Source organism: Lynx rufus, unplaced genomic scaffold, assembly GCF_022079265.1.
Source record: "Lynx rufus isolate CCGP_SWC_20201006 ecotype Redwood Valley unplaced genomic scaffold, mLynRuf1.p SCAF_9, whole genome shotgun sequence".
NCBI lineage: Eukaryota > Metazoa > Chordata > Mammalia > Carnivora > Felidae > Lynx > Lynx rufus.
Genome location: NW_025814897.1, coordinates 22,148,050 through 22,174,083, shown reverse-complemented (window position 1 = coordinate 22,174,083; position 26,034 = coordinate 22,148,050). Strand labels below are relative to the sequence as shown.

Here is a 26,034-nt window from a genome sequence, read left to right as displayed (position 1 = left end):
GATGTTTTGGTCTAACAGCCATACATAGCTTTGGAGCAAAATCACGGCAAGTTTTAGTCTGCAGTTAGGTAAGAGCAGTTCCAGCTGCCTGGAGGTGTGGCTACAGATTTACTTTATGACCCCGACCTTGCTTCCTCAGTCTGCCCCATGAGAAAAATGACCCTTGCCATAGTCTACTTCCTAGGGCTGACGGAAGAATAACCCCAAATAAAATAGGGCGAGGTAAGGACAAATGAAAACATGATGCTGTCACAACTGGTGCTTCGGCCTCTGTTCCCTTCGCGGGGTGGGGGTGGGGTTTAGGGACCCTTAATGACTGGGCCTCACCCCACCTCTCCGAGGCCTAATCTGACTTGCCCCCAGAGTCCCGAGCCCCACCCGAACCACTGTGTCGGGGACTGAGATGTCTATCAGAATCCGAAACAGACATTAACGTATAGATTGCTGTACAAATCTCCGGACTTTCCGATGAGGGGAAGGGGTCGCCTTCCTGCGCTACGCAACCTGGCTGTACGGTCTCCATGGTAACAGCGAGGCCGAGAGAAGCAGCTCTCCCTCGCCTGACAACCCGCCCCCAGGCAGGACTGACCAATGGTCCTGTGGGTTACCTAAAGGATAGTATGATTGACAACGGGATGGGACGGGGGCGGAGTCAGGACTGCCTCGACCCAATCTAACTTGAGCCTCGACCAAAAGCACCGACCAATCGGAGGGCGTAAAGAAGAGCGACGTGCCCACCCACCCCGCTCCGCGTTGCCTGGAGGCCCTGTGGACGTAAGCAAATAAGAAGGAAACTGGGCGTTGAAAGAGTGGCGCTGATTAGCGGATCTGGAATCGCCTGGATGAAAACCCACTTGTGATTCGTCGTAAGTAGATCAAAGCCCCTGTGGGCTGGAACTGGCCGGACAGTGAGGTGTGAGTAGGGGACCTGGGAGAAGGAGAGCCAGGTGAGGGGGAGGTGGGAAAAGTGGGGGCGGCTGAGAAGGGAGAATGGCGGAGGCTGGGGCTGAGGAGTATGGAAGAAAGCGTGGGTGGGTGGCTGTGCGTGGACTCTCAGAGCACCCTTACCCTTAGCGTAGATCTGGACCCGAGGCCCGGTGGCTAATAAATACTTAATTGGGAAATTAATTAGGAAAGAAGGAATGGTTTAATTTTCATGCTCCTAAGAAAGTGAAATGTCAGTGCCTGATTCCAATACCTTGTGATCGAGACCATCTTTCCAGTCTGGGAGGTAGCTGGGCGAACATTCTTCAAATGAGACCTGGGGGCGAGGTTTTCCTGCGCCAGTTTGAACCAGCTACAGGGCTGGGGAGAGACGCTAGAGCCCTGGTTCCTGGGGTATTGACGCTCCAGCACTGGGGTGCTGCTGTCCGGAGAGCCCATGGTGATGCAGCTAATAGTCGCTATGGTACCTTCAAGTCCAAACACCACCCAGGAAAGGAGGTGGGAGGACGAGATCTGGATCCATCGATCCCCTTTTTCTCTCAGTGCGTTGAGATGATGTCATATGGATGGCATTTAGGTAGCTCCACGATTGATTTTTCCCAGACTTGCGTTCTACTTAATTACAAAGGTGAGAGCATTATCCTAATATATTAAAATTAAAGCCATAGTGGAATGTTTAATGTAGAAAAATAAATGATTCCCCCCCCCCCCCGCATTATAGTTGAAGGTTTGGAAGGCTATAAAGGAAAGGGAAAAGGAATCCTCGAAGAAGGGCCATTCACCCCTGTAATCCCTGTTTTCTGCCTTCAAGGGCTTGAGCCAGTGACAGTCCAGGAATGGGTGAACTACCTATCTCCCACCACCAGCAGCACTAGGGCCAAGTTACCCTCTATGGAATCCACATTTGTATTGAACTGTAAGTCATCTTGTAATTGCCATTATTATTCTCACACATGATTGACAGCGGTGGTGAACAGTGTATTTTTAATCTATAAGGCTGTACATGCAGGGGTCAGGCACCTTAACGTATGCCTCTCTGTTTTCTCTGATTGCTGCATGAAAGGGTATGAAGAACCAATGGTAAATGAATGAGGACTGCACTCTATGTACCTCTAAAAGTTTTGGGCAATCTCTTTCCAAAGAAGGGCCTCACAACATGAGCACAGAGGGGGGAAATTGGCCTCATAACTGTTCTGCTGGTCAGCTACTAAACAGGGTGTTCAAATAGAGACATTATTTTATTCTGATTCTAGTCTACCTGCTTTAAATGCCATAGACTTAGGTAAATGGACTTTGGAAACCAGGTTGGCTAAACCATCCATTCTCCAGGTTTGAAAAAGTCCTGGACATTAATCAAAAACACCATGGTTTTAATCATTTTGCATATTTATAATACATATTTTATTACAAGCATTATTCCCACGCTGAATTTAACAATATAAAATGACTAGATGTTCACTCCTTTCCCATAACAGCACTCTATATGCTATATCCAGCCTTTCCTTTCCAAGCTTAGTGCGAAAATGTATAGATTGGTTATAAAGTGATGAACCTCATTCTTATTTAAAAAAAATTTTTTTAATCTTTATTTTTGAGAGAGCGAGAGAGACAGAGTGCGAGTGGGGGAAGGGCAGAGAGAGAGGGAGACACAGAATCCCAAGCAGGCTCCAGACTCCGAGCCATTAGCACAGAGCCCAAACCAGGGCTAGAACCTACGAACCCTGAGATCATGACCTGAGCCGAAGTCAGATGCTTAACTGACCGAGCCACCCAGGCCTGTGATGAACCTCATTCCTATAAGAACTTGGGGATATTTATCTCCTTACTTTAAAGCCATGTCCTATATGGACCCCAATGTCTCATGAACATTTAAGCTTCCATGGGGGATTGAAGCACAATGTTTCTAATAGAACCAGCTTCGGCTACCACTTGCCCTGTATTCTAGGTGTTAGAGTTGGTCCAAGTTTTACAGGTTATTTGTGCAATATCCAAGACAGCAGCAATTAAACTTAACTAGTTACCTTGTTAGGGTAGTACAAGTCAGCTCAGTCAAACAAGCAGGAAACCTGAGTCTTCTCTAACACCTTTTCTCTCCACCCCTTTCCATTTTCACAGGTAAGGCAGGAGTCCAGACCCTCATCATCCCTTACCCAGAGAGTCCCCTATTGGTCACTAATCTCTGGTCTCTGAGTTCGATTCATATGCACTGAGCCACCAGCTACCAGGTTAAAAATTAAGAATTATCTCAAAAATTTCATAAACAGACAATCACACTGGGTAGTATAATGAATACCTATGCCCTATTAACTGGATTAACAAACATTAACATTTGGGCACCTCGGCTTCAGTTTTTTCTTTGAAATAAATAAAACATCCCAGATTTAATCCTCAGATCCCTTTTGTTCTCTTTTCTGGCCCCATTTACCTTCCTCCCTTCTTCCCTCCCAGAGGCAAACATTCTTTTGAAATTGTTGTACATCATTCATGCCCATGTATTTGTATTTCTGTGGTATATCTGTACATTATAAATGATATAAATTGCTTTTTTTAATTTTAAAAATACAAGTAGTGTCATACTGTGGGCTTCATTTTGTAATTTGCTTTTATTACTCAACATTAAAAAAAAATTTTTTTAATGCTTACTTATTTTTGAGAGAGAGAGAGGGAGAGAGATTGTGAGCGGGGAAGGGGCAGAGAGGGATACAGAGAATACCAAGCAGGCTCCGCACCATCAGCACAGAGCCCAACATGGGGCTTGAACCCACGAACCGTGAGATCATGACCTGAGCCAAGATCAGTTGGACATTCAACCAACTGAGCCACCCTGGCGCCCCTCAACATTGTTTTTGAGATACGTTCATATCAATACAGATAGCCAAGTTCATTTATTCTAAGTGTTTCTTATGAGTATAATGTTGTATCCGTTCTTATGAGTGTAACATCATATCCATTCCCTTATTGGTGGACACTTAATGTTTTTTCAGATGTTTTGCTATTATGAAAAAAGCTGCAATAAACATCCCTGTACATGTCTCTTAATGCAAGAATTTTTCTAGAACAGTGATTCTCCAAGGGGATGGTACTGCCCTGTTGGTCATTTTGGAATTTGTGAGAGCATACTTGGTTATAATTGTGATTTTGGCAGCATTACTGGGGTTTACAGAGCAGGGTGGGATGCTAGATGTTCTGCAGTGAAGAACTGTCCTGCATCCTGCACAATTTTTGAGTGTCCCACAGGGTAGCCATTTATAATCTGAGCCTAGAGCCTAACTCCATTTTTCATATAAACATTATATATATGTGTGTGTGTGTATATATATATATATTTTTTTTTTTTTTTTTTTTTTGGCACAGCTTGCTATAGTAAAATTTCCAGGAATGCAACTCAAATGTAAATCAAGGGGAAATTATACTTACTTGTGTTTTGGAACTTTAACAAGAGTTGTTCATCACTTGAGAAGATCGCATAACCGAAGGCAGCCCAGCTCGTGGTATTTGAGTTGCCATACAACACACCTGCATGAGCCTGCATTTGTAGCTTTTGCGTTCGTGGCGATTCTAAGTTTAGGTGCAAGCATCTGACTGCTGTACTTCATTATGTATTCTAGTGTAGTCAGCCTGAACATTTGTATATTTAAACATATGCTGCTTTATTATGAATTACTTTCCATTTAAAATTGGCTCGTATAGGATATAAAGTAGAGGTCGAGTATTACTCTTTTCTGATTGGATAATCATTTGTCCCAACACCATCTATGAAATCCTTTACCTGCTGAAGCCAAGCCGACTCTGTCCTGTACAAAGTTCTCATAAATACACGGATCTGTTTCTGGATTCTCTATTTTATTCCGCTGATCCATGTGTCTTTATGCCATATCACACTGTTTTAATTACCTTGGTTTTATAATGTGTCTTGCGGCAGTTGGTAACAAGAAAGGCAAGTCTCCATCCTAGTTCTCAAAATTGTTTTCGCTATTCTTGGGCTTTTGCTCTTCCATATGAATTGAGGATCCGTTTTCAAGTTCCATGAGTTCCACAAAAATTTATTTTGAGATTTTGGTTAGAACTGCATTGAATTGATATTGAGATCTTTTAATATTGAACCATTCTGTCCAGGAAGGTAGGTTATTTCTCTGTTCAGGTCTGTTTTGTTAGTCTCCTAGGGCCTTTAAAAACATATACCTTTTAATAAAGTTGAACAATTTTTGCTGTAAAAACCATACACACATTTTTTTGGATTTATTCCTACTTATACACACACATATCTTTCTATTACAAAAGTTTCAAATACATTCAAAAGTATAAAAAATATTAGAGCCAACACTTGTGTACTCATGATCCAGCTTCAACAATTCCCCCACGACCAGTCTTATTTCATGTTACCCTCCCCTCCCCTCCTCTCCCTGGATAATTATGAAGTTCCCAGACACAATTTTCTGTTCTCTGTGTTATGTGTATGTATGTATGTGTGTATGTGTGTGTGTGTATATGTATATGTATATATATATAAATGTGGTCACATGGCTAAAAGATGGTGATAGATATAAAGATGGTGAGATATATATATATATATATATATATATATATATATATATATATATCTTTTAGCCATGTGACCACAATGTCACCACAGTTTAACAAATAAATAATTATTCCCTAATACCATTGACTATCCAGATACTGGTCAGATTTCCCAAGTTGTGACATTTGGCTTGTTTGAATCAGGGTTCTAATTTCTCCATGTCTTTGTCAACACTTGGTGGTGTTGCCTCCTCCAGAACAAAAAGATAATAGATGATTTAATTTTGAACTGTCCTTTCTCATCCTCCACACAACTGTAGACAAATATTTTAGCTCTACCTTTTTTTTTATTATTGAAGTATAATTGGCCTACAGTGTTATATTAGTTTCAGGTATACAACGTATTGAATCACTGTGACTTATTTATTTCATACTGGAAGTTTGTAGCTCCCTAGCCATTCTGGTGGCTATCTAGAGGGATTGCAATTTGGTTTTCATTTGCAAGTTCCTAATGACTAATGTAATTGAGCACCTTTTCACACATTCATTGGCTGTTCGTATATCCACTTTAAGTTTCTGAGAGAGAGATACTAAAATCTCCACTAAATTTGTGGGTCTGTCCATTTATTGCAGTGGTTTTGGCTTTATATATTTTGAGGCTTTGTTTGAGATTCACATTTGTCCTGAGTTGTATCTATTCACTATGCTCTTTGTGAATATTGCTATTAATACCTTTCAAAGCTTCCCATTCTATTTTGCTCGATACTCATTGTTTCAGATTTTTTTAAATTGTGGTTAAAAAAACACATAAAATTTACCATCTTAACCATTTTTAAACATTCAATTAAGTAGTCTTAAGTATATTCACGTTGTTGTGCAACAGATCTCTAGAACTTTTTCATTTTACAGAACTGAAATTCTATATCCATTGAACATCACCCCATTTCCCCTGTCCCCTTGTTTTTGTTTTGTTTGTATTTGCTTTTTCAATCTGTTTATTAGCAGCCTTTGCTTTCCTTGCAAAGAGCTGGTTTAAAAAAAAAAATCTAAGGGCACCTGGATGGCTCAGTTGGTTAAGCATCTGACTCTTGATTTCAGCTCAGTTCATCTCATGATTTGTGGGATCTTAATCCCCTTCATCTATTTCACCCACCCTCCACCTACCTCCCCTAAGGCAACCACCAGTTTGTTCTCTGTATTTAAGAGTCTGGTTTTTTTGTTTGTTCACTTGTTTTGTTTGTTCAGTTCCACATATGGTGACATTATATGTTATTTGTCTTTCTCTAGTTTATTTCACTTAGCATAATGCTCTCTAGCTTCATCCATGTTGTTGCAAATGGCAAGATTTAATTCTTTTTTATGGCTGAGTAATATTCCAGTGTTTGTGTGTGTGTGTGTGTGTGTGTGTGTGTGTGTGTGTGTCACATCTTCTTTATCCATTCATCTATTGATGGACACTTAGGTTGCTTCCATATTTTGGCTACTGTAAATAAATGCTGCAATAAACATATGGGTGCATGTATCATTTCAAATTAGTGTTTCCATTTTTTTGGGGTACATACCCAAATATTAAGTCATACGGTCTGTCTTTCTTTCTTTCTTTCTTTCTTTCTTTCTTTCTTTTTTTTAGAGTTTATTTATTTTGAGAGGTGAGGAAAGAGAGAGCATGAGCTGGGGAGAGGGCAAACAGGGGAGAGAGAATCCTAAGTAGGCTCCACAGTGTCAGCCAGAGCCCAAGGTGGGGCTCGATCTCCTGAACCATGAGATCATGACCTGAGCTGAGATCAAGCATTGGACACTCAACCGATTGAGCCACCCAAGTGCCCCAGATCATATGATATATCTATTTTTGATTTTTTGAGGAACCTCTGTGCCGTTTTCCACAGTAGTTGTACCAATTTGTTTCACCAATAGTGTATGAGGCTTCCTTTTTATCCACATCCTCACCAACACTTACTATCTCTTGTCTTTTTAATCCCAGCCATTCTGGTTAGTGTGATGTCGTATCTCATTGTGGTTTTGATTTGCATTTCCCTGATGAGTAATGTTGAGCATTTTCTCATGTGTCTGTTGGCCATCTGTAGGTCTTTTTTGGAAAAATGTTTCTTCATGTCCTCTACCCATTTTTTTTCTTTCTTAAAAATGATTTTATTTACTTATTTTGAGAGAGAGAGAGAGAGAGAGAAAGAGCATGAGATGGGAAGGGCAGAGAGAGAGGGAGAGGGAGAATCTCAAGCAGGCTTGTTGTCAGTGCAGAGGCCAATGTGGGGCTCAATCTCATGAACCGTGAGACCATGACCTGAGCAGAAATCAAGAGTCAGAGGCCTAACTGAGTGAGCCACCCAGGCGCCCCTACCCAGTTTTTAATTAGAGTGGGTTTTTTGGTGTTGAGTTATAGTTCTTTACATGTTTTGGGCATTAACCCCTTATGGGACATATCATTTGCAAATATCTTCTCCCATTCACTAGGTTGCCTTTTTGTTTTGTTGATAGTTTCCTTTGTTGCACGAAAGCTTTTTATTTTGGTGTAGTCCCAATATTTTCTTTTTGCTTTTGGTTTCCTTGCCTGAGGAGACATATCCATAAATATGTTGCTGTTGTTCTTTGTTTTTAACTCTTCAAAAAGTGTGCCCTTCTTATCGTTACAGAAATCTTTACCATCAATATTTCCCAGTATCCTTCTCACCATTACTCCTTACATCTCATGCCTTCTTTCTTGGTTCATTTTCATTCTTGCTCAAGTACACCTATGACAGGTGAGCTCCATTTCAGTCTTTGTATGTCTGAAAACATCTTTATTTTATACCCAGTCTCACAGGAGCCTTGCATGCCGACTTGTGCAGCATCCCTACAGAAAGGTTTCAGTTGTCTCTGCCGGGCTCTTATGGGTTTCTCACTTTTGGACTGGTTTTATGTTGACCTTACTACTTGCGATTCCCATAGCACTTTGGTAGTATGATTTGAACCCCACACCTGCATGTGGTATGGGATTAGGAATCAGATTCCTCTTGGGTTATTCTTTTTTCATCCATGGCCTGAGGTCCTTGGCCAACTTTCTTCCAACCTAAGTCAGCAGCAGATGTTTTAGTCCCTATTTCAAAGAGAGGTGAGCCCTTTCAGGGCTTAGCTTTAGGCCTTGATCTTTTCTTATTTTTTCAAATTTTTATTTAAATTGTAATTAGTTAATGGAGCGCCTGGGTGGCTCAGTTGGTTAAGTGTCCCACTCTTGATTTCAGCTCAGGTCATGATCTCAAGGTTCATGAGTTTGAGTCCTGCATCAGGCTCTGCACTAATAGTGTGGAGCATGCTTGGGATTCTCTGTCTTCCTCTCTCTCTGCCCCTTCCCCGCTCATGTACACTGTCTTTCTCTCTCTTAAAATAAATAAATATTAAAAAAATAAATTCTAGTTAGTTAACATATAGTGCAATATTGGTTTCAGTAGTAGAATTCAGAGATTCATTACTTACATACAACACCCAGTGCTCATTATAAGAAGTACTCTTTTTCATACCCATCACCCATCTGCCCATCCCCCCACCTCCCTCCATCAACACTCAGTTTGTTCTCTATCATCAAGAGTCTCTTATGATTTGTGTCTACTTCTCTTTTTTCTCCCCCCCCATATGTTCATCTGTTTTGTTTCTTAAATTCCACATGTGAATGAAATCTTACGGTATTTGTCTTTCTCTGGCTGACTTATCATTTCACTTAGCATAATGCACTGTAGCTCCATCCATGTTGTTGCAAATGGCAAGATTTCATTCTTTTTGATGGTTGAGTAATATTCCATCACACACACACACACACACACACACACACACACACACACACACACCACATCTTTATCCATTCATCAGTCAGTGGACATTTGGGCCTTTCCGTAGTTTGGCTATTATCAATAATGCTGTTGATGCCTTGTCTCATTTTCAGTTCTCTGTATCATGGGTCTAAGACTTTATCTGTCTGGGAGAGGACCACTGCAAAGGTCTGCAGCTGGTTTTGGTACCCTGTAGACCTTTGGGCTCAGCTCCTGCTTACACTCAGGCTTTGAATTACACTTTCATTTATAGCACTTAAGGATTTTCCTTTATTGCTTCTGAGCTCCACTGTGTATTGAATTCTTTTTGCTCTATTTTATTAAGCATTTCTATGTGTTCACTGTTGTGTGAGGTACTTTCCTTGTTAGGTCTGTCCAGCATATCGACCAGAAGTTACAGTCATCTTTCTAAAGCTAAGTATGATCCTATCACCCCTTTACTTGATTTCTGTGGACTTGTTAGCACTGCTTCATTTATTCATCCAACAAATATTTCTTGCTCATAACATCAGTGGTGAGAGCTGGGGATACTGTGGCGAGCAAGAAATAACGTCTCTGCCCTCCTGGAGTTCACCATACTGACTGGAGACACAGAAAGTCAGCCTGTAAACAATAAGTAAAAATGGGAACTACAGTTAGTGAAATGTCCCCTGAAGGAAATAAGGAGTGATGGAGAGCAGTTGTTTGGGGGTTACGTTAGCAAGAGCCGACAGGTGAGACCTCTCTGAGGAAGTTACATTTAAAGCTGAAATCAGGAGGATGAGGAGAGGCCAGCCGTGCAAATATTAGAGGGCTTGTTGGGGGCCGGGGGCTAATTCCAGGTAGTGGAAACAGCAAGTACAAGGAGCCAGAGGTGGAGAACACCTTGCAGTTTAGAATTACCGAGATGAAACCATGTGCTCGAATGGGGGGGTGTGTGCCCCAGTTAGAGAGGCAAGTGGGAACCCAGCCTCATCTGCTGCCACTCCTCTCTCTGCCCACCCCATTCCTACCCATCATCTTGCCGCACTGATTCTTCCCCAAAGGGGTCTGTGTGAAGTCACCTCCCTGGTAAAGCCCTCCTCACTATCTCAGTTCCCACCGTACTTTGTCTCCTATCACAATATGGTGTGGAGAGCTGTTCACATGATGGTGTTCTCCAGGGGGCCTGCAGCTTCTGTCACAAGGTATGTCTTATTTACCCTCATGATCCCCAGACTGTGACACAATGCTTTACGTGGTAGGCACATAATAGATGTTGATTGAATAAGTGTTTGTTTGGTTTTTTGACAGTTCATACTTAGGGCTTCCTTTCTGATCTTTCCAATGCCTTTATAACAGAACTTCTCATAGATCATAATTTTTGTGGTATTTAGACCATCAGGGTAAGGAAAACCATCAACTGAGGAGGTATTTATTTGCTTAAGACTTGTCTCTGATCCAGAAGGGGAAGATCGGGGGAGGTGCTATAGAATCAGTGGAGTGGGTCCAGTGGTGGCCCCTGAAAAGATTGTGCCCACCTCCTAATCCCTGGAAACTGAATGTGACTTTATGTGGAAGAAGGGTCTGCACAGACATAGTTGAGGATCTTGAGGATGAGATCAAACCAGATTCTTCAGGGGGACCCTAAATCCACCACAAGTGTCCTCATAAGGGACAGAAGAGGAGGAGACAGAGACACACAGGAGAAGGCCATGGGAAGACAGAAGCAGAGACTGAAGCCATGCAGCCACAAGCCAAGAAATACCTGGACCTCCAGAAGCTATAAGAGCCAGGAAGCATTCTCCCCTAGAGCCTTTGGAGAAAGCTGGGCCTGGCTGACACCTTGATTTCAGACTTCTGGCCTCCAGAACTATGAGAGAACAATGTTTTGTTGTAAGCCACTGGTTTGTTAACACATATCCCTTCACCTTATACCTCAGTTACCTCTTCTGTAACGTGGCTATAATAATATCTACCTCAGAAGCCTGCTTCCATGATTAAATGAAATATGTGTGTAAGGTACTTAGCAAACTGTGGATGCTCAAAATAGTGACGGCTCCTCTCTTCATCATCGCTGTCTTCAAGGACTTAGGAGTTTGCTTCCTTTTATGAATAAAAACTCAACCATAGAGTGGGACATTTCTGTCTTGTGACTGGGAAGTCAAAGCTCACACCACAGACTTGGCCTGAGGGCTTCAACTTCCACATTGGCTCCGTAGTGCTTGACTTGAGTCCTGGTGCCTTCACAGCCCTCCGTTAGCATTTTATATCAAGAGTGAGTTCAGCTTGATGCTGTGGGTTGGGGAAGCCAAACTAGAACTCACATACCAAATTTGAAATGACCCACATGGAGCAAAAAGCAACCTCTCTGTCCTCACTGAAAAGAAAGGTTTGGGGATTTTAAATTTCTAATTCCTATTGAGGGATTGGACATTCCCAAAGACCTGTACTGATGCATCCTATCACACCAGTCATCAGAAGTTCATCATAATGAGTTTGGACTTTCTGTATTTGTATTTGTGTTTATATGTGTATTTGTATTTGTTTTTGTCTGAACACCATTATAAAAGCAGGGAGTGTGTGGAAGACAGGCAGTACCTGCACACAGAGGGCAGACACTTTATGGTGGTGGGAAGGCCCCAGGGCTGAGCTGGGGTGCAGTGCTTATGCTTCCTTTCTCCCACAGATGGCTGGCACAGTGCTCGGAGTGGGGGCTGGCGTGTTCATCTTAGCCCTGCTCTGGGTGTTAGTGCTGCTGCTGTGTGTGCTGCTGTCCAGAGCGTCTGGTGTAGCGAGGTAAGGCTTTCTCTCTAGCTGAGAGTCCAAGGTAAAAGCAATTAGAAGCGAAATCGCTGATGCTTATTAAACATTTAGAATCCAGAAGACCATTTCTGCAATTACTGGCAGTTTGAATGAATTGTATTTTAACCTGTTGTCATAAGCACTGACTGTATTATTGATGCTTTGAAGCAGAGGTGAGAGAAGGGAAGTGGTGGTTTCTAGTTTTCACGGTAGAGGAGATGGGGGGACATGAGAGATGAAAAGGAAATCTGCTTTTGCTGCCTGTGAACTTCTTGGGGTGTGTGTGTGTGTGTGTGTGTGTGTGTGTGTGTGTCTTAATTGTTCAGACTTAGGGCACATGCAGGTCCAGTCTTGAGGCTCTAACCTGGGCCTAGGGACACTTCAGGAGCACCAAGGGCTTGGGCTGGTTCTCTCTCGGGCACTGGCCTCAGAACACTGACTTTAACAAGGCTATAGAGCTGTGCTCTGGCCAGACAGTATCGGTATGAAGCAGCGAACTATGTGATTTACCAAAGTATTCCAGTCTGAAAACAAACTGAGAGATTGAGAAGAGGGGAGGGCTGCTTTGATTTTTCATGATTATGACATTTTTTGCAGAGGCAAAAATTAAAACTACCAATTCCCATTCTTAGGAATTGGGAATTATGGGAATAAATAGGAATGAATCCAGCTGGGGACCTGTCTAGAAAGAAGGGCTTTGGGATGAAGGAGAGACCATTTCTAAATTCGCTGGACAGTGTGGACAGCAGGTCTCTAGGCCTTGTTAATAGACTGAAACTTAGAATATTGGCTCCAAGGAAGAGCCAGTCCAGACCTCACTGATTAGAGAGGAATCTGTAAAGCGTGCTTGTGACATTCTGTCTTTTGACCCCAGGTTCTCTGTCATTTTTGTATTCCTCGGTGCTCTGATCATCACATCAGTTCTGCTGGTCTTCCCTCGAGCCAGTGAAGTCCCAGCCCCAGAGGTCGAAATGAAGGTAAAACTATTGGTTTTATTTTGCCCTCCTGAGTTATAACTCTTGCTTCTCTCGGTCTAGACCTCCATCCTGCCCTGAGGTGTTCCCCGATGTCAGGTCGGCCGACATGTGTTAGAAGTGTAAAGTTAAAACAAAGGTGGGGAAAGCCGAGAGGGAGTTTTAAATTCCCCTCTCCTTCCACCCAGACTGAGAATCTCACTCTGATTCCCACGTGCAAGACCACTGGGCAGTTATTTGCCTGATTGGAGTGCATCCCCACTGTGCATCGAGTTGAACAAGCAGTGTGTCCAAAAGCCACCTGATCCTGTGGGGCCGGAGAGGAGGCAGTGAGTTAGGAACAGGAACAGGGCCTGGCCCTGAAATGAAAGCATCCTCATCCTGGTAGTCTGGGCTCAGGAAGTCGGATCCTGGCCAAAGTGTATGCAGCGCCCTCGGGGTTGCCCTCCCCGTGTTTGATTTTCTCCACTTGTGATGTGAAGAGAGTACTTTCCGTAGAGATCAGTGGGGAAAGAGAATTTCTGTGGAAGGCAGTAATTGTAGAGACAGGTGAATTCAGCACTGACAGTAGTCTGGGAGATCAGCTGGCCCTAGTTCCTGGAACACCATCCGCCAGCACCCACCTCTCTAGGGGGCTTGTTAACCTCTCTCTCATAGCCCTTCTCTGGAGACCCCACCTATTCTAGTCCATCCTGGGCTGGGGCTCTGACTTTACCCTCAGATCTTGGTAATGGCATTGACTTCCTACCTCCCATCTACCTTCTAGCAGCTCCTCCCAACCCCCCATTTTCATTTTTAAAGTGGTAATAATAATAATAGCTAATATTGTTTAAGGGGTTACTGTGCGTGAGGTTGTTTGCTAAACACGTTGTTTGCATGATCTCACTTAAACCTTAAGACAAGCCTAAATAGTATGAAGTAGGTGCTGTTATTATCCCCATTTTATAGGTAAGGACACTGAGGCTATAAGAGGTTAAAGTAACTTGCCCAAGGTCATACATATATGGGAAGAGGCAGAGCAAGGATTCAAGCTGAGGTCTGTCTGCAAAACCTTCATTGTTGGGGACTCAACAGAATATTGGGGGCCATCCCAGAGAGTTCATGGGTGAGTATTTGACACCAGACAACAGTACACAAAATTATACAACTTCTGAACTAAAATTGGAACACATTTCTAACTCTATCTAGGACTAGTCCTGGCAAAAGGGAGGCAATTTGCTCTGAAAAGTCCAAGGAACCACACAAATTTAAGGAATTATTTCCATACACATCAGGTGTTTATCAGCATTTGAAAACCACCCTGTCAGTGTAAGTACCACGTGTGGGAGCCAGGAATAGACTCCCACCTCCATTTCCCTGTCTGAAAGGGAGAGAGTGATGAAGGCAACTATATTTCTGGATTGCTGCAGATGTGAATATTCGAAGAAGGACACAGAGCAAACACTGTTTCGAATTTAATCCCTCTATCCTCTGTCATAGGAGTTTCAGACCCACGAGACAAGAATGAGGTTTGAGCAAAATATGTCTGTCAGCATGGCCAGCAGAATTGGTGTTCTCATTTTCAGGTTTTGAGAACCGGCCCCTGCAGCAGCCTGGCTCAATACCGTATCAATAATACATGACCTGGGCCTTCTGCACCCAAGGCCTGCTAATTGGCTAATTAAAAAGTGAAACGTGTCAAACGAGCAAACATGTAGCCCGCAAGAGACTTGTTCAGTACTGGAGCCAAGGTCAAAGTTATGTTAAAGCTGTTTTATCAAACTGACCTTTGTTGTAAGTTGGCTGTTGGGGTAATCTCTGGAGCGGCCCTTTTCTTCTTGGTATCTTTGGATCTCAGCAATCAGAGCAGCACTAGGACTTGACAGGTACTTTGTGTATTGCCACTGTATTAGTTTCCTATTGCTGCTGTAACAAAGCAGCAACTTAGGTTTGCAACACAGATGTACTGTCTTACAGTTCTGTAAGTTAGAAGTCCAAATGCAGCCTCACTGCACTAAAATCAAGGGGTTGGCAGGGCTGTACTCCTTCCTGGAGGTTCTGGGGAAGAATCTGTTTCTTTGCCCTTCCTAGCTTCTAGAGTCCACCCTTGGCTAGTGGCCCCCTGGCTCCATCTTTAGAACCAGCAAGGTAACATCCCATTGACTCTACTTCCATCTTGACATCTCTTTCTTTGACCTTCTCTTCCACCTCACTCTTCCATGTTTAAGGACCCATGTGATTAGACCGGGCCCACCTGGATTGGATAACTCAGGCTAATCTCCCTATTTTAAGGTCAGCCAATCAGCAACCTTAATTCCTTTGCCATGTAATCTAACATATTCACCATTTCTGGAGATTAGGATATAGACATTTTTGGGTCACTATCCTGTCTACCTCCATTGCCTTTCAAGCATTTGGGATTCTATTCCCTTTGGGAAGCTGTGAAATCACCCTGTCATTTGGTTCATATTCCCTCTCCATTAGATCGATAAATTCAGTTGTTTTTTCCTGTCCCAATTTAAGCATTGGGACCATTTGGGTCTGGGGAGAGTAGAGCCCTGGCAGTGGACAGTGGACAAGTGGGCAGAGCCAACTCTGAAGTATACGTTTTGTCAGCAAAGACCAACAGCTTTGGGGCCTCAAGTATGACTGGTTGCCAGACAGCCAACTGTATGATTAGGGCACGTTATTTATCCTGTAAGGATTTTAGTGTCTCAGGCAAAAGGCCATTTAACCTAACCCTTGGAGTACTGGGTTATGAATGTTAGGGTTCAGGACACTTCTGATGAAAATTTTCAAGAATCACCTTTCCATTTTGAAAATGAGCCCTCCTGAAACAGCAGCAGGTTGATGAGTTGGGGGCTTCGATCTTGGATACAGGGGGTTATGCTGTTATATTTTTATATATATTTAAAATTCTCCATAATAAAAAGTTAACAACAACAAAAATGAGACTTTCTAAGACCAAGGAAGCAAGCTTCTCATGAACTCCTTCAGATAACTGATTTCAGAACATAAAAGAGCTCATCTAAGGTCTTTGGAGTGTTTATGAAACCTCCTATATCGAGCCTTTTTTTTCCCCCCTGTACTTCATTAATCTTTTCTTTATCTTGTATTTCCAGCTCAGGGAGTTATTTCCCAACCATTTACAGAAGAGACTCAGATCAGGATGTTTCTGGAAGTCACAAATACAAACAGACTCTGGGCCCACTCATCAAAGATTTCAGATGAGCACAACCAGGGTGCTGAAGTGATAGTAATTTCCTTTTTGATGTTTCTTTCTGCAGATTGTGGATTCCTTTTTCATTGGCCGCTATGTCCTGCTGGCTTTCCTCACTGCTGTCTTCCTTGGAGGCCTCTTTTTGGTTCTCATTCATCATATCCTGGAGCCAATCTATGCCAAACCACTGCGGTCCTACTGAGCACTATTCAGGAAAGCCAAGACCCTGTTCTGTCCTTCGCTTTTGATGTCATTAATGAGCAGAAAGGTACTGTTCAGAGCCTTGTTTTGACAGCCTTCATGCCTTAAGATCAGAGAAGTATCCATTCATGACTAGGATAAATCTCTTGAATCCTGGATTCCAAAACTGGGGTTGCAAAATTGGCCCTGCAGAGGCGATTCTCACCATCTTCCGAGGGATACTGCTATCTTCTTAGCACTTGTTCCTCAGGTTTTCTGTTTTGACAGGGAAATAAAGATAGTGATCTGCTTCTGGTAGATTTTCAATCAAGACATCATTAAGTGGATTTTGGGAAAAGGAGCACTTTGGCTTCCCCTGTCCAGTAGACAGAAGAATCTCATCCTTTTGATAATACACAAGATTCTTAGTTACAAGGTTGGGATCAGTTGGAAAGGAAAGGCACTCCAAGTTCGAAAGCTTATTTTAATGTGATGAGTTGGAAGACTTACCCAGATGTTGGTTGTTGACCAGTGTGCATATGGTGTCACAGAATCTATACAAGCAATGGATGTCACTTCTCTCTGCTATAATAAAGCAATAAACAACCGAAGGACCGACTTTCACCTCAGACTCTTGGCCAAGACTTTCTCAGTCTATATTCTATATTTCAAGTTTGCTTGGGGATTAGAAGAAGGGTATGGAAATGTTGATTGTTTGTCTTGTTTCTGTGGATCTCTGGATTCTTTCAGGATTTGATAGCCTTTGTGTGCCTTCTTTAATTACTATAAAGTCCATTTTGGATTATTATCATTTCTTTTCATCTTTGTAGCTCTTTCTCCAAAGCTGGTAAGAAATGTATGTTCCTAGGAATAGATACAACTTTATGCCTATCTGAAATCCTAGATCACCCAAGATTTGTCATTAAATGGAGGGGCTCTGGGCTGTTTCTACTTTGGAAGTCTCTCCTGACTCCCTAGAACTAAATGAAGAAGGATCTTCTGACTTAAAATTAAGAACCAGAAAACAAGTTGGAAGGAGAACTTTGAGCACGTACTTTATGCCAATATGACACTAGTTACCCTGAAACCCAATTTATTTAAATTTTAGGTTTAAAGATTATATATATAATATATATGTTATATATGTAATTATTATAGATTATTATCTATTTTTATCATTCCATTTTAAAGTAGAAAAAAATTAAGGCTTAAGGAGATGAACTAACTTGCCCAGGCATCATATAACATCCAGTGTGTGTGCCCAGGCATAACAGACTCCAGGGCCTGTCTCTGGACTGAAAAGAAAACACGCTGAGCTTTGTGGGACTTTGAGAGCTTGAGGAAGTCAGGGCCACATCTCCTTCACTTTCTCTCCTGGATCCTCTTGTCAGTGTAGAGAAGATCCCATCCCACCACCCCAGTGGGAGCTAAGCTCTAAGTTAAAAGAGGAGAGAATGGGTGACTTTTGGGAGTCATGGGCTGGTGAGGGCCAGATATATTTATTTCTGCATTTGAACTGTATCTTATTCAGTTCAGAAAACCTTTGCAGATAAGGCTTTGCCATAGAACCATTCAAAGGAAATCGTCTCTTCGTCTAGCCTAGGGCCCACAGGTAAGGAAAGAAGAAATATCCCTCCAACCAGATTGGAGGGGAGAAAGGAGAATGCAAACATATGGAGGGAAGTTGGGCAAGCTGGGAGTCAGGCTTTGTCCTCCTCTCTGAACACTTGCACTGAAGCTTCCAGATACCTGTGAGTCTCTGTGCAGAGACATTGAACCAGCCCAAGTGGAGCACGGACTCCTAACAAGCACGGGCTGCCATTTGTCACCTCCTGAGAGACTTGCTGACAAATCAAATCTGGGAAAACTTGTAGATCTTGACCTTGAATCATCCTTTTTTATTCCCAAACAAAGGTGTCCAACTTTGAGATCAATGGATAATAGCTATGAAGTTTTGGGTGACTGCTTACACAGGGAAAAATGTGTGAAGGTTGGAAACTAAATCCCTTCCCAAATACCATGGCTACCTAATGCGTGCGTGTGTGTGTGTGTGTGTGTGTGTGTGTGTGTTGCACAGATATAAATGACAGGGGGAAAAATATATACTTTGTACAAAGTATTTTAGGTTGGCCTGCCTCCTATAGATCCCAAATCCATAACTACCAAGTGTGGGGAAATGATAGATTACTCTCTACCTTCATGCTCAGAGCAGTTGTGGCCAACCCCCTGTGTGTGGGATAAGAAGTAGAAGGCTGAAACGTGAATTTCACTGAGAGTTCTACATGGGCCACCCCTACAATGTCTAATATGGCACCCCTTGTGCCCACTGCCTTCCTAGAGACAGGGCTTAGAGGTCATCTTAATGTCCCATTCATCATTCTTTGATCAATGGCCTTAGAGCAGGTTGTGCTATACTGTTCCTTACCCAGAGGGGATCCTGTAGCCGAGAGACTTGTGATCCCCACTGTTTACAAGTTGGAGAGGGAGAGCAAATCAAGAGTTCCACATAAAAAGTAGATGATTTCATAGCCTCTTAAAATTGTATCCTGACAAAAGCTAAATTAGCTAAAATTGTATCCTGACAAAAGTGATGCCACACTACCCCACAATGGACACATTGATCTAGTCTGCTAGGTGGTGCTGTGTGATATATGTTAGAAGTCCCTCAAGCCCACAAAACACACCTCCTAGGTCATTTTTTGGCAAGTTCCTTAAATCTCTCGTTTATAAAAATGGGAGTAATATTAACATTCTTTACTGACACATGGTATCAGCTATTTGATCTAAAAATTCATCAAAATTATTGTACCAAAGTTCAGGTATGAGAGAATGCATAGCCATTCAGTCATGCTTCATCCAGCATGCACTGCCATTCATTCAATATCTACTGTGTACCTGTTGGGTATAAAGCATCAGTCCTGGTGGGATAGACTAGCCTAAGAAGTAGCCTCTGAGCTGTCTAGGCTGTCTTCCTAACCATCCCTGGATAAAAGCCGCCAAATTATTTTTTAATGTTTTTATTCTAACATAAAGCAATCCATGTCTTGTTCTAGAACTTCTCTAAGACATAAACTGTTCCATCAACCATTTCGTTGCTGCTTCAGTTGAAGAATTTTTATTTTACTTTGATTTTTATTCAACATGTAAAGAAACCTGCTGCAATTATCTTACGGAAGAACAACAGGCAGAGAGGTGAAAGGGATTTTAAAAGTTTCCCTAGTTAGTGGGGCTCAAACTTGACATGGGGATTCCTGACATCTCACTCTTCAGATAACTTAAAGATCATTTTTGGCTGTCAAACAACTCCTTGTTTCTACATTGGTTAATACTATTTTTTTTAGCTCTTGGTACCCATCTTTTCCCTAACCCGTGTCTAAAAAAGGTAAAACTTTCATTAAAGAATCTCTAGTTAACATCTACAGTACAAATAATAAATATTTTGTCATAACTTCTTGGCTTAAACCTTTAAGTATTTGGCTGTTGTCACATAGGAGCAAGTTTCCAGATGTGGAAACGGTATGGAAATGAAGTGTTGATTATCCTCACAGGAGCGCAAAAAGTCAAGGTTGGACAGGATTTCATAGTTCATAGGGTTCAATCTTTATTCTCTGTTTCCATCCCAATACTTGGAAATATTCTATTCCTCACAGGCTGAAATCACAATTTTCATTATATTTACCAAACGTGTTCTAAGCATTTTCCTAAATGCTTTGTAAATATTAAGTCATCCTCATAAGCAACCCTATGAGGTAGGTACTCTTACTATCCCCATTTCACGGATGGGGACAGGGTACAGAGTGGTGAGGTGATTTGCTTGAGGTCACTTAGCTCAAGGTTAAATAGGAGTCAGGATTTCAAATCAGATGGTTTGGCTCCAGTCTAAGCTTTTACATACTTTATATTACACTATCTTGCTCCATAAAATAAAAATAAAGAAAAACGGGGGACCAAGGTCAAGTGATGTAAATCCAGTTGATAGAAATACCAAAAAAGCAGCAACTGAGTCTAGTGGAAAACCCAGAATCTTAGGATTGGGCAAGAGTCCGAGACAAAGAGACAAAAGCTACATAGGACCTCACAGACAAGTGCTCTCATCCACCCTGTGTTTTTGGTGGGTCTTTGCCCTGTTGGACTTGGCTCCTCAGTGGCTGAGAGAGAGATTCAGTGGAGCAGCCCATACATGGAGTTTTCAAGGACACACACAGCCATCTCTCTCTTAAGCACGGTCCACTGGAATGTTTGATACTTGGGTTGGTTTTCAGAAGCGCCACTGGAAGAATCGAAGCCACAAACCAAGAATGTATTTGTTTCTTGATCTCTCTTTCTAACATCATTATTGGTGGTTGCCGTTTACTCAAGGAAAAAAGTTTCCAGAACCCCAGCCCCCAACCCCACCCCAACACACACCCTTCTTGTCTCAGTTTCTTGGGACCGAAGAAATGACAGGGATCAAAATCTGGGCCCAACACCACAGAACAAGAAAGTTTCTTTTTCTGGTATTCATCACATCATGTTGGGAATCCTGAAGAATGTGCATTTAGCACAGGCCCTGCCTTCAGAAGAACTCAGGGTAGTTAACATGGGTAGCGTTTATGCTGTACCTAAATGCTACATAGCCATCCCCTCCACTTGTTTTCTTTTAATCTTTGGGGATTTCTTTGGTTTTTCTGTCTTCAAATTGATGTCCCAGTTTTACACTGGGAACATGTAATAACTTCCTACTGCTGTAGTAACAAATTACCACCAACTTGGCAGTTTCGAAGAATACAGATTTATTATTATACAGTTTGGGAGATCAGAAATCTGAAATAGGTTTCATGAGGCTAATATAAAGGTTTTGGAGGCTCTCGGGGAGAATCCCATTTCCTTTCCTTTTCTAGTGTCTAGAGGCTGCCCACACTCTTGCACCAGTATACCCTTCTCTGTCTTCAGAGCCAGCATCTTCTAATCCGACAACAGACACTCCTGCCTGCCTCTTTGATTAAGGAGCGCACCCTGATAATCCAGCATAGTCTCCCCATCTCATGGTCCTTAATCACATCTGCGCTTAACATATTCATGGCCCCGGGAATTAGGCTGTGAGCATCTTTGGGGGCGGGGGCATTGTTCTGCCAGCACAGAATATCAGGCCCCACCCTCCATGTCTAAGGATCGCTTCCTTACACCCTCCCCACCTCACTGCCCCCTTATCTCCAGGAGCACTCTCTGGTCCCCAGGGCCCCCACCCCACACCCATGATGTGTTGAGTCTCCTTTCCCCCAACTTCAGTCTTGCTGAAAGCCTCAGAGTGCCAAAGGTTCCCTTTCTTTTCATTACTTCTTTCCCGCACCCCCCCCAACCACACACCACCCCAGCCTCCCAATGGCTCTCTAAAGGAGAAATGCAAAGAGTTATTGCTTTTTAATTACAAGTGCTATTGTAACATCTATAAGGAAGAACACTTTAAGCTTAATTGAGACCAAATGTGAAGTTAAATTAAATGAATAACTAATTAACGTAATGCTCCTGCATTAGCCCCAAGTGAGTGCTGAGGCCCAGAGAGAAGGCAGGTAGCAGGCTTGTGGGGGAACGGTCCGAGCACAGAGCTGAAGAAGGGCAGGGAACCTGAGACCTGGGAGACGAGGGCAGAGGGACAGATCTCAGGGCTGGGGATTTTCCACCTTTGGTGTTTCCCCCAAACTCCCTCCCACAGCCCAAGTCCTCATTTCTGAGCCAGGCGTTGAGCTCCACAAGCCTTCTGCTGATCGCGGGTGCCATGCCTACCCTGGGCCCAGGCACCACCTGGCACCTCTTGTTTCTTTTCCAGTCCCCATGCTGCACTTGTAGGGGCTTGCTCTGTATTGGTATTAACTCCCTTCCTCTTCCAGGTCCCCTCCAGACCTTATCAAACTGACCACCTGCCCAAGTCCCAGGCATTCCTCCTTCTGACACCTTACACATTCTTTCCTCCTGCCCCGGGATCACCCACCCTCTGGCCCCTCTCCCTTCAGGCATAGGGAGGGATGTCTCTGCTCCAGTCACTACCTCCAGTGTTTTTCTCCTATTGTTTTCATATTTCTCACTTACCCCTCCCCCAGACAAGCTCCTGGGGGACGGGGAGTGTGTTTACCACTGACTCCTCTCCCTTCACACCAGTCCTTCGAGGTAGGCAAAGGTAGGACTATTTTCTCTCCGTGAGGACACAGGCTTAAAGGTAGCCAGTGGTGGGGCCAGGGACGCGGAAGTCCCCCACCACCAGAGGAGGTCTCCCAGGGCTCCTACCCCAACCTGGTGCAGTGGAAAGAAGGCCGAAAGTTGGCTAACGAAGCACCCTCTGCTCCCGCCTCCCCATCTGGAAGCAGGAACGGTGTGTGGCCCATGCCAGGCTTTGCCGGGGGATGGTGGCACCATCTAGTGTCTGCTCTGAAAGAAGCATCTGAGAATGCTGGATGTAAGGCCTGGCCCTGGGGCTCCCGAGGACAAGGTCCCTGACTGGCTCCAAGTCAGGGTGAACGGCAGGCAAGTCAAAGGCTTACCGGTGTGCCACCGCAGCAGTGGGAGCCACCTATCTCAGTGCTGCACTGGCCCAGGTGTCCCAGTGAATGTGACGGCTGTACCTGGTATGTGGCTCCAGCTCCCCATTTGACCCGCAGGTCATCAGCGTGGCCATGAGCATCTCCCCAGGGAATGCCCGCTGTAAGCAGCCCCAGTACACGAACCCCGTGGTCCCGGGACCCCAACAACCCATGCGACTGGGCCAGGCCCTAATGAGGGCGAGCACAGGCACAGTGGGCAACAGGAATCTGTACTGTGCTGATGGGTGGCTCCGGAGGACAGGGAGAAACGCCAAGAGCCGGCCTGGCAGGCAGCATTCCAGGATTGGGGGGGTGGGCTGGGATAAGTACATGGGGAACATGGGGGAGAAAAGGCAGGCTGCAGAGCACTCCAGGCATCTACACATGTGACAGCTGCGGGAATGAACCACGCAACCTTCTTTCCTGCTAGTCTCGTCACGCTGGTGCCTGTGCTCAGGGCAGAAGTCCTTGCTCTGTGTCCACCGTCTGCTCCGTTCCTGGAGTAGGGCTAGCAAGCAGTGAGCACTCTGCAACTACCATCCACACGCTGGTGTTTTCAGTCATGCCTCCCTCCCTCCCCAGCACTGCACTGGTGTTTGCTCTTCCCCTGGGGACGCAGAGGGCTGGCAGGAGACTGAGGCAAGGGAGGCCTTCACTCTCCAGGGCGGCGCAGGCCCAGGCCCAAGCCCAAGAGTGATGCCTCCCTAACTTTTGCACCATTGGCACCTCCCTTGCGTCTCCCTAGTCCTGGCCCCGGAGGATATAGCAGTAACACTTTAATCGACTCAGGTCAGGAGTTAGAGACAGGATCAAATGCAAGGGAGAAGAGTTTCCAACATGGGGGAATACACGAGAAAACCGGCTGGTGGATGAAGAAGCCAGGTGAGGCTGGGCAGCTCCGAAACAGGGTCGGAAATCCACCGACAGGTACAGGCTGGTCACGGAGGTTCAAACTGAACACGGGAAGGAGAACACACCTTTGCCAAGCCTTGGTCCATGTCAAGCCTCTGCCTTCGGTCTTGGAATCTGAACAAGCTAGAGTCTGAGCATATCCTCCCCTTAGCAAGCTGGAGACACCGCTCAGCTCTGATCCCCATCCTTTCTGCTTGCGGCTTCCAGAGCGCAGGCCCTTGAGTCTTCCATTCCCCATGTTGGTGGTCCCTTCCCATGGAGAATCGCCTAGCCCCTTAGCAGCCCTGTGGGCTGGCTGGTGTTAGGTCAAGAGGCTTCCATCAGCCATCGCTGGCAGTTTCCATAGTCTTGCCCCCGGTGGCGGGAGGGGGAGAGCTCTTTGGGAATCAGCTGCCTCTCTTCCAATCAAGGCCTCATATTTCTTTATACCTGCAGGAGAGAGGGGCAGTGGAAGAGAAAGTGAGGCACAGGTTAATAAGCCAATGGTCTGAGCAGGGAAGATGGGTTTGTAGGGTCCCTTAATAATTGCCTCTCATCCCTATTCTCTACCATTAGGGAGCCCTCGCACCTCTTCAGCAAGCCAGGATAATAGCGAAAACCTTACAACGTTTGTACCACATCTGACAGTTTTACAAAGCAGTATCACATATCCCGTCTCATCGCAGCCTCCTATCGATCTTGTTGGGTATTTAGGGATAAGCATCTCCATGTTATACACATAAGGATGTGGAAGCTCAGAGGATACGCCCAAGGTCTTATAAATGAAAGTGAGCAGAGAAGTCAGGATTGCCCAGGGATTTCTGGTTCTAGGCCCAGTGCTCCCTCTACCCTAGTACGTTCCTCCGCTCCCCCACACACTGGCCTTCTGCAGACAAGGCCCAGCCTAGGATGGCAGCAGTACAGAGCAAAGCAGAGTCTGCTGGGACAAGCTGAAGGCCTTAGGCACATTCCATGAGTTCTGAGCCTCTCATCTAGAGATCAGAGAACCAACCTCACGGTTGCTGAGAGATAAGTGGGTATGTCTGAAGTCAGACTCAGTTCCAGGCACAGAGCAGATGCTTACCAAGTATTCATCCCCCTTTCCTGCTTCCTTCTTCCTCTCCCAGCCTCCCCTCAGGCCTGGCCTGGGGAAGGCAGAAGGGAGGAGCACCGATCCCCTGCCCCCTCCTCCAGGGCAGGCAGATAGATACTCTGCTAATGCCTCCTGCTCTCAGTTCCTCTCCCCCTGAACCTGGAAGATGCCATCCGTAAGTGGGAGTGCTTCCCCAGATACGATGCTGGTCATCATGACCCCAGGGGCTTCTTCCACACATTTACCATCTAGGACCAGGTCCACGGCTCCGGCCAGCTCATTAGCCAGAGCCTCCTGCTCAAAAGGAGAGCCAGAAAGGCCAGAGAGAGCGTTACCCTCAGCACCAGCACACAGCCCAACCTCTTGCTGGCTCTGCCTCAGCCACTAGCCTATCTGTGCGGCCTCCACACCCGCCACCAGTGGGCAGTACACAGAGAACACACCAGGCCAACCACCGAGACTTGATCGGAATTTTCTCCCAGAGGCTTTGATTGGTAGTTGCTTTTTTCTGTACACCCCAGGCAGAGGGGCTGGATGATCTCGGTTTCTGAACTTCAGGAGGTACGTACGGCTCAGAGTCCGAGTTCAGAGGGAAAACTATTTCCCTGGATCCTGCCTCTGTCCTCGGGGTACATCCAAAGCCCTAAGGAGAGGAGTCTGCCAACCTCTGTGGCAGCTCGGGCTCCTTAGGAAACAGATCCCAAGCACCATGCTCTGCTCGGGGAGAGAGTCTTTGGAGTTGGCCCCCAAGAAAAACAAAAAGGAAGTTGGAAAAATCACAGTGGAGGAGAGAGGATTTGCATGCAGGCCCCATTCTAATGGCATATTAGTCACCGACTTGAAGAAAATACTCACAAAAGTCATGGGACTTGAGGAAAATACTATCGCGGGTGGGTTAGGGCCAGACTAGAGCTATGGAGACATATGGGGACAACAGAGGACACATTAGCAGGGTTGGGGGTAGGGGTGGGGGGGCCACGGAGCACATCCAGGGTCTGGCTCCACTCTGGGCTACAGGTGGGCTCAGACTGGGTGCTGAGCACCAGAGCACTGGTTTTAATGCCCACAAGAGGTAAGGTTGGGGATACAGCTATAG

At 44.6% G+C, this 26,034-nt stretch overlaps 2 protein-coding genes across 3 annotated transcripts in view; one reads left to right on the top strand and one right to left on the bottom strand.

The window, feature by feature from the left end:
- The first annotated feature begins 818 nt into the window (after positions 1-818).
- Positions 819-17,211, top strand: TMEM218 (transmembrane protein 218). 2 transcript variants are annotated; one of them, XM_047072363.1, is made up of 5 exons: positions 819-866; positions 1,757-1,861; positions 11,932-12,041; positions 12,922-13,024; positions 16,288-17,211. In XM_047072363.1, exons 3-5 carry the CDS (start codon positions 11,932-11,934, stop codon positions 16,420-16,422), a joined length of 348 nt encoding a protein of 115 aa, XP_046928319.1. In that variant the 5' UTR covers positions 819-866; positions 1,757-1,861; the 3' UTR covers positions 16,423-17,211. The 2 variants fall into 2 exon arrangements, with proteins under 2 accessions (XP_046928319.1, XP_046928318.1); XM_047072362.1 differs by lacking the exon at positions 819-866 and adding an exon at positions 898-947.
- A 2,765-nt stretch (positions 17,212-19,976) lies between these two features.
- SLC37A2 (solute carrier family 37 member 2) overlaps positions 19,977-26,034 on the bottom strand; it is a 29,251-nt gene continuing 23,193 nt past the window's right edge. Inside the window, exon 18 of the mRNA XM_047070898.1 lies at positions 19,977-24,295. Coding sequence (XP_046926854.1) covers positions 24,280-24,295 — 16 coding nt within the window. The 3' untranslated portion in view covers positions 19,977-24,279. The remainder of the gene's footprint in view (positions 24,296-26,034) is intronic.

Bases quoted from the DNA above. Each gene is read 5' to 3' on its own strand.
- TMEM218 (XM_047072363.1), top strand. From the start codon at position 11,932: ATGGCTGGCACAGTGCTCGGAGTGGGGGCTGGCGTGTTCATCTTAGCC. The intron at 12,042-12,921 runs GTAAGGCTTTCT...TTTTGACCCCAG, and splicing joins AGAGCGTCTGGTGTAGCGAG to GTTCTCTGTCATTTTTGTAT. The intron at 13,025-16,287 runs GTAAAACTATTG...TTCTTTCTGCAG, and splicing joins CCCCAGAGGTCGAAATGAAG to ATTGTGGATTCCTTTTTCAT.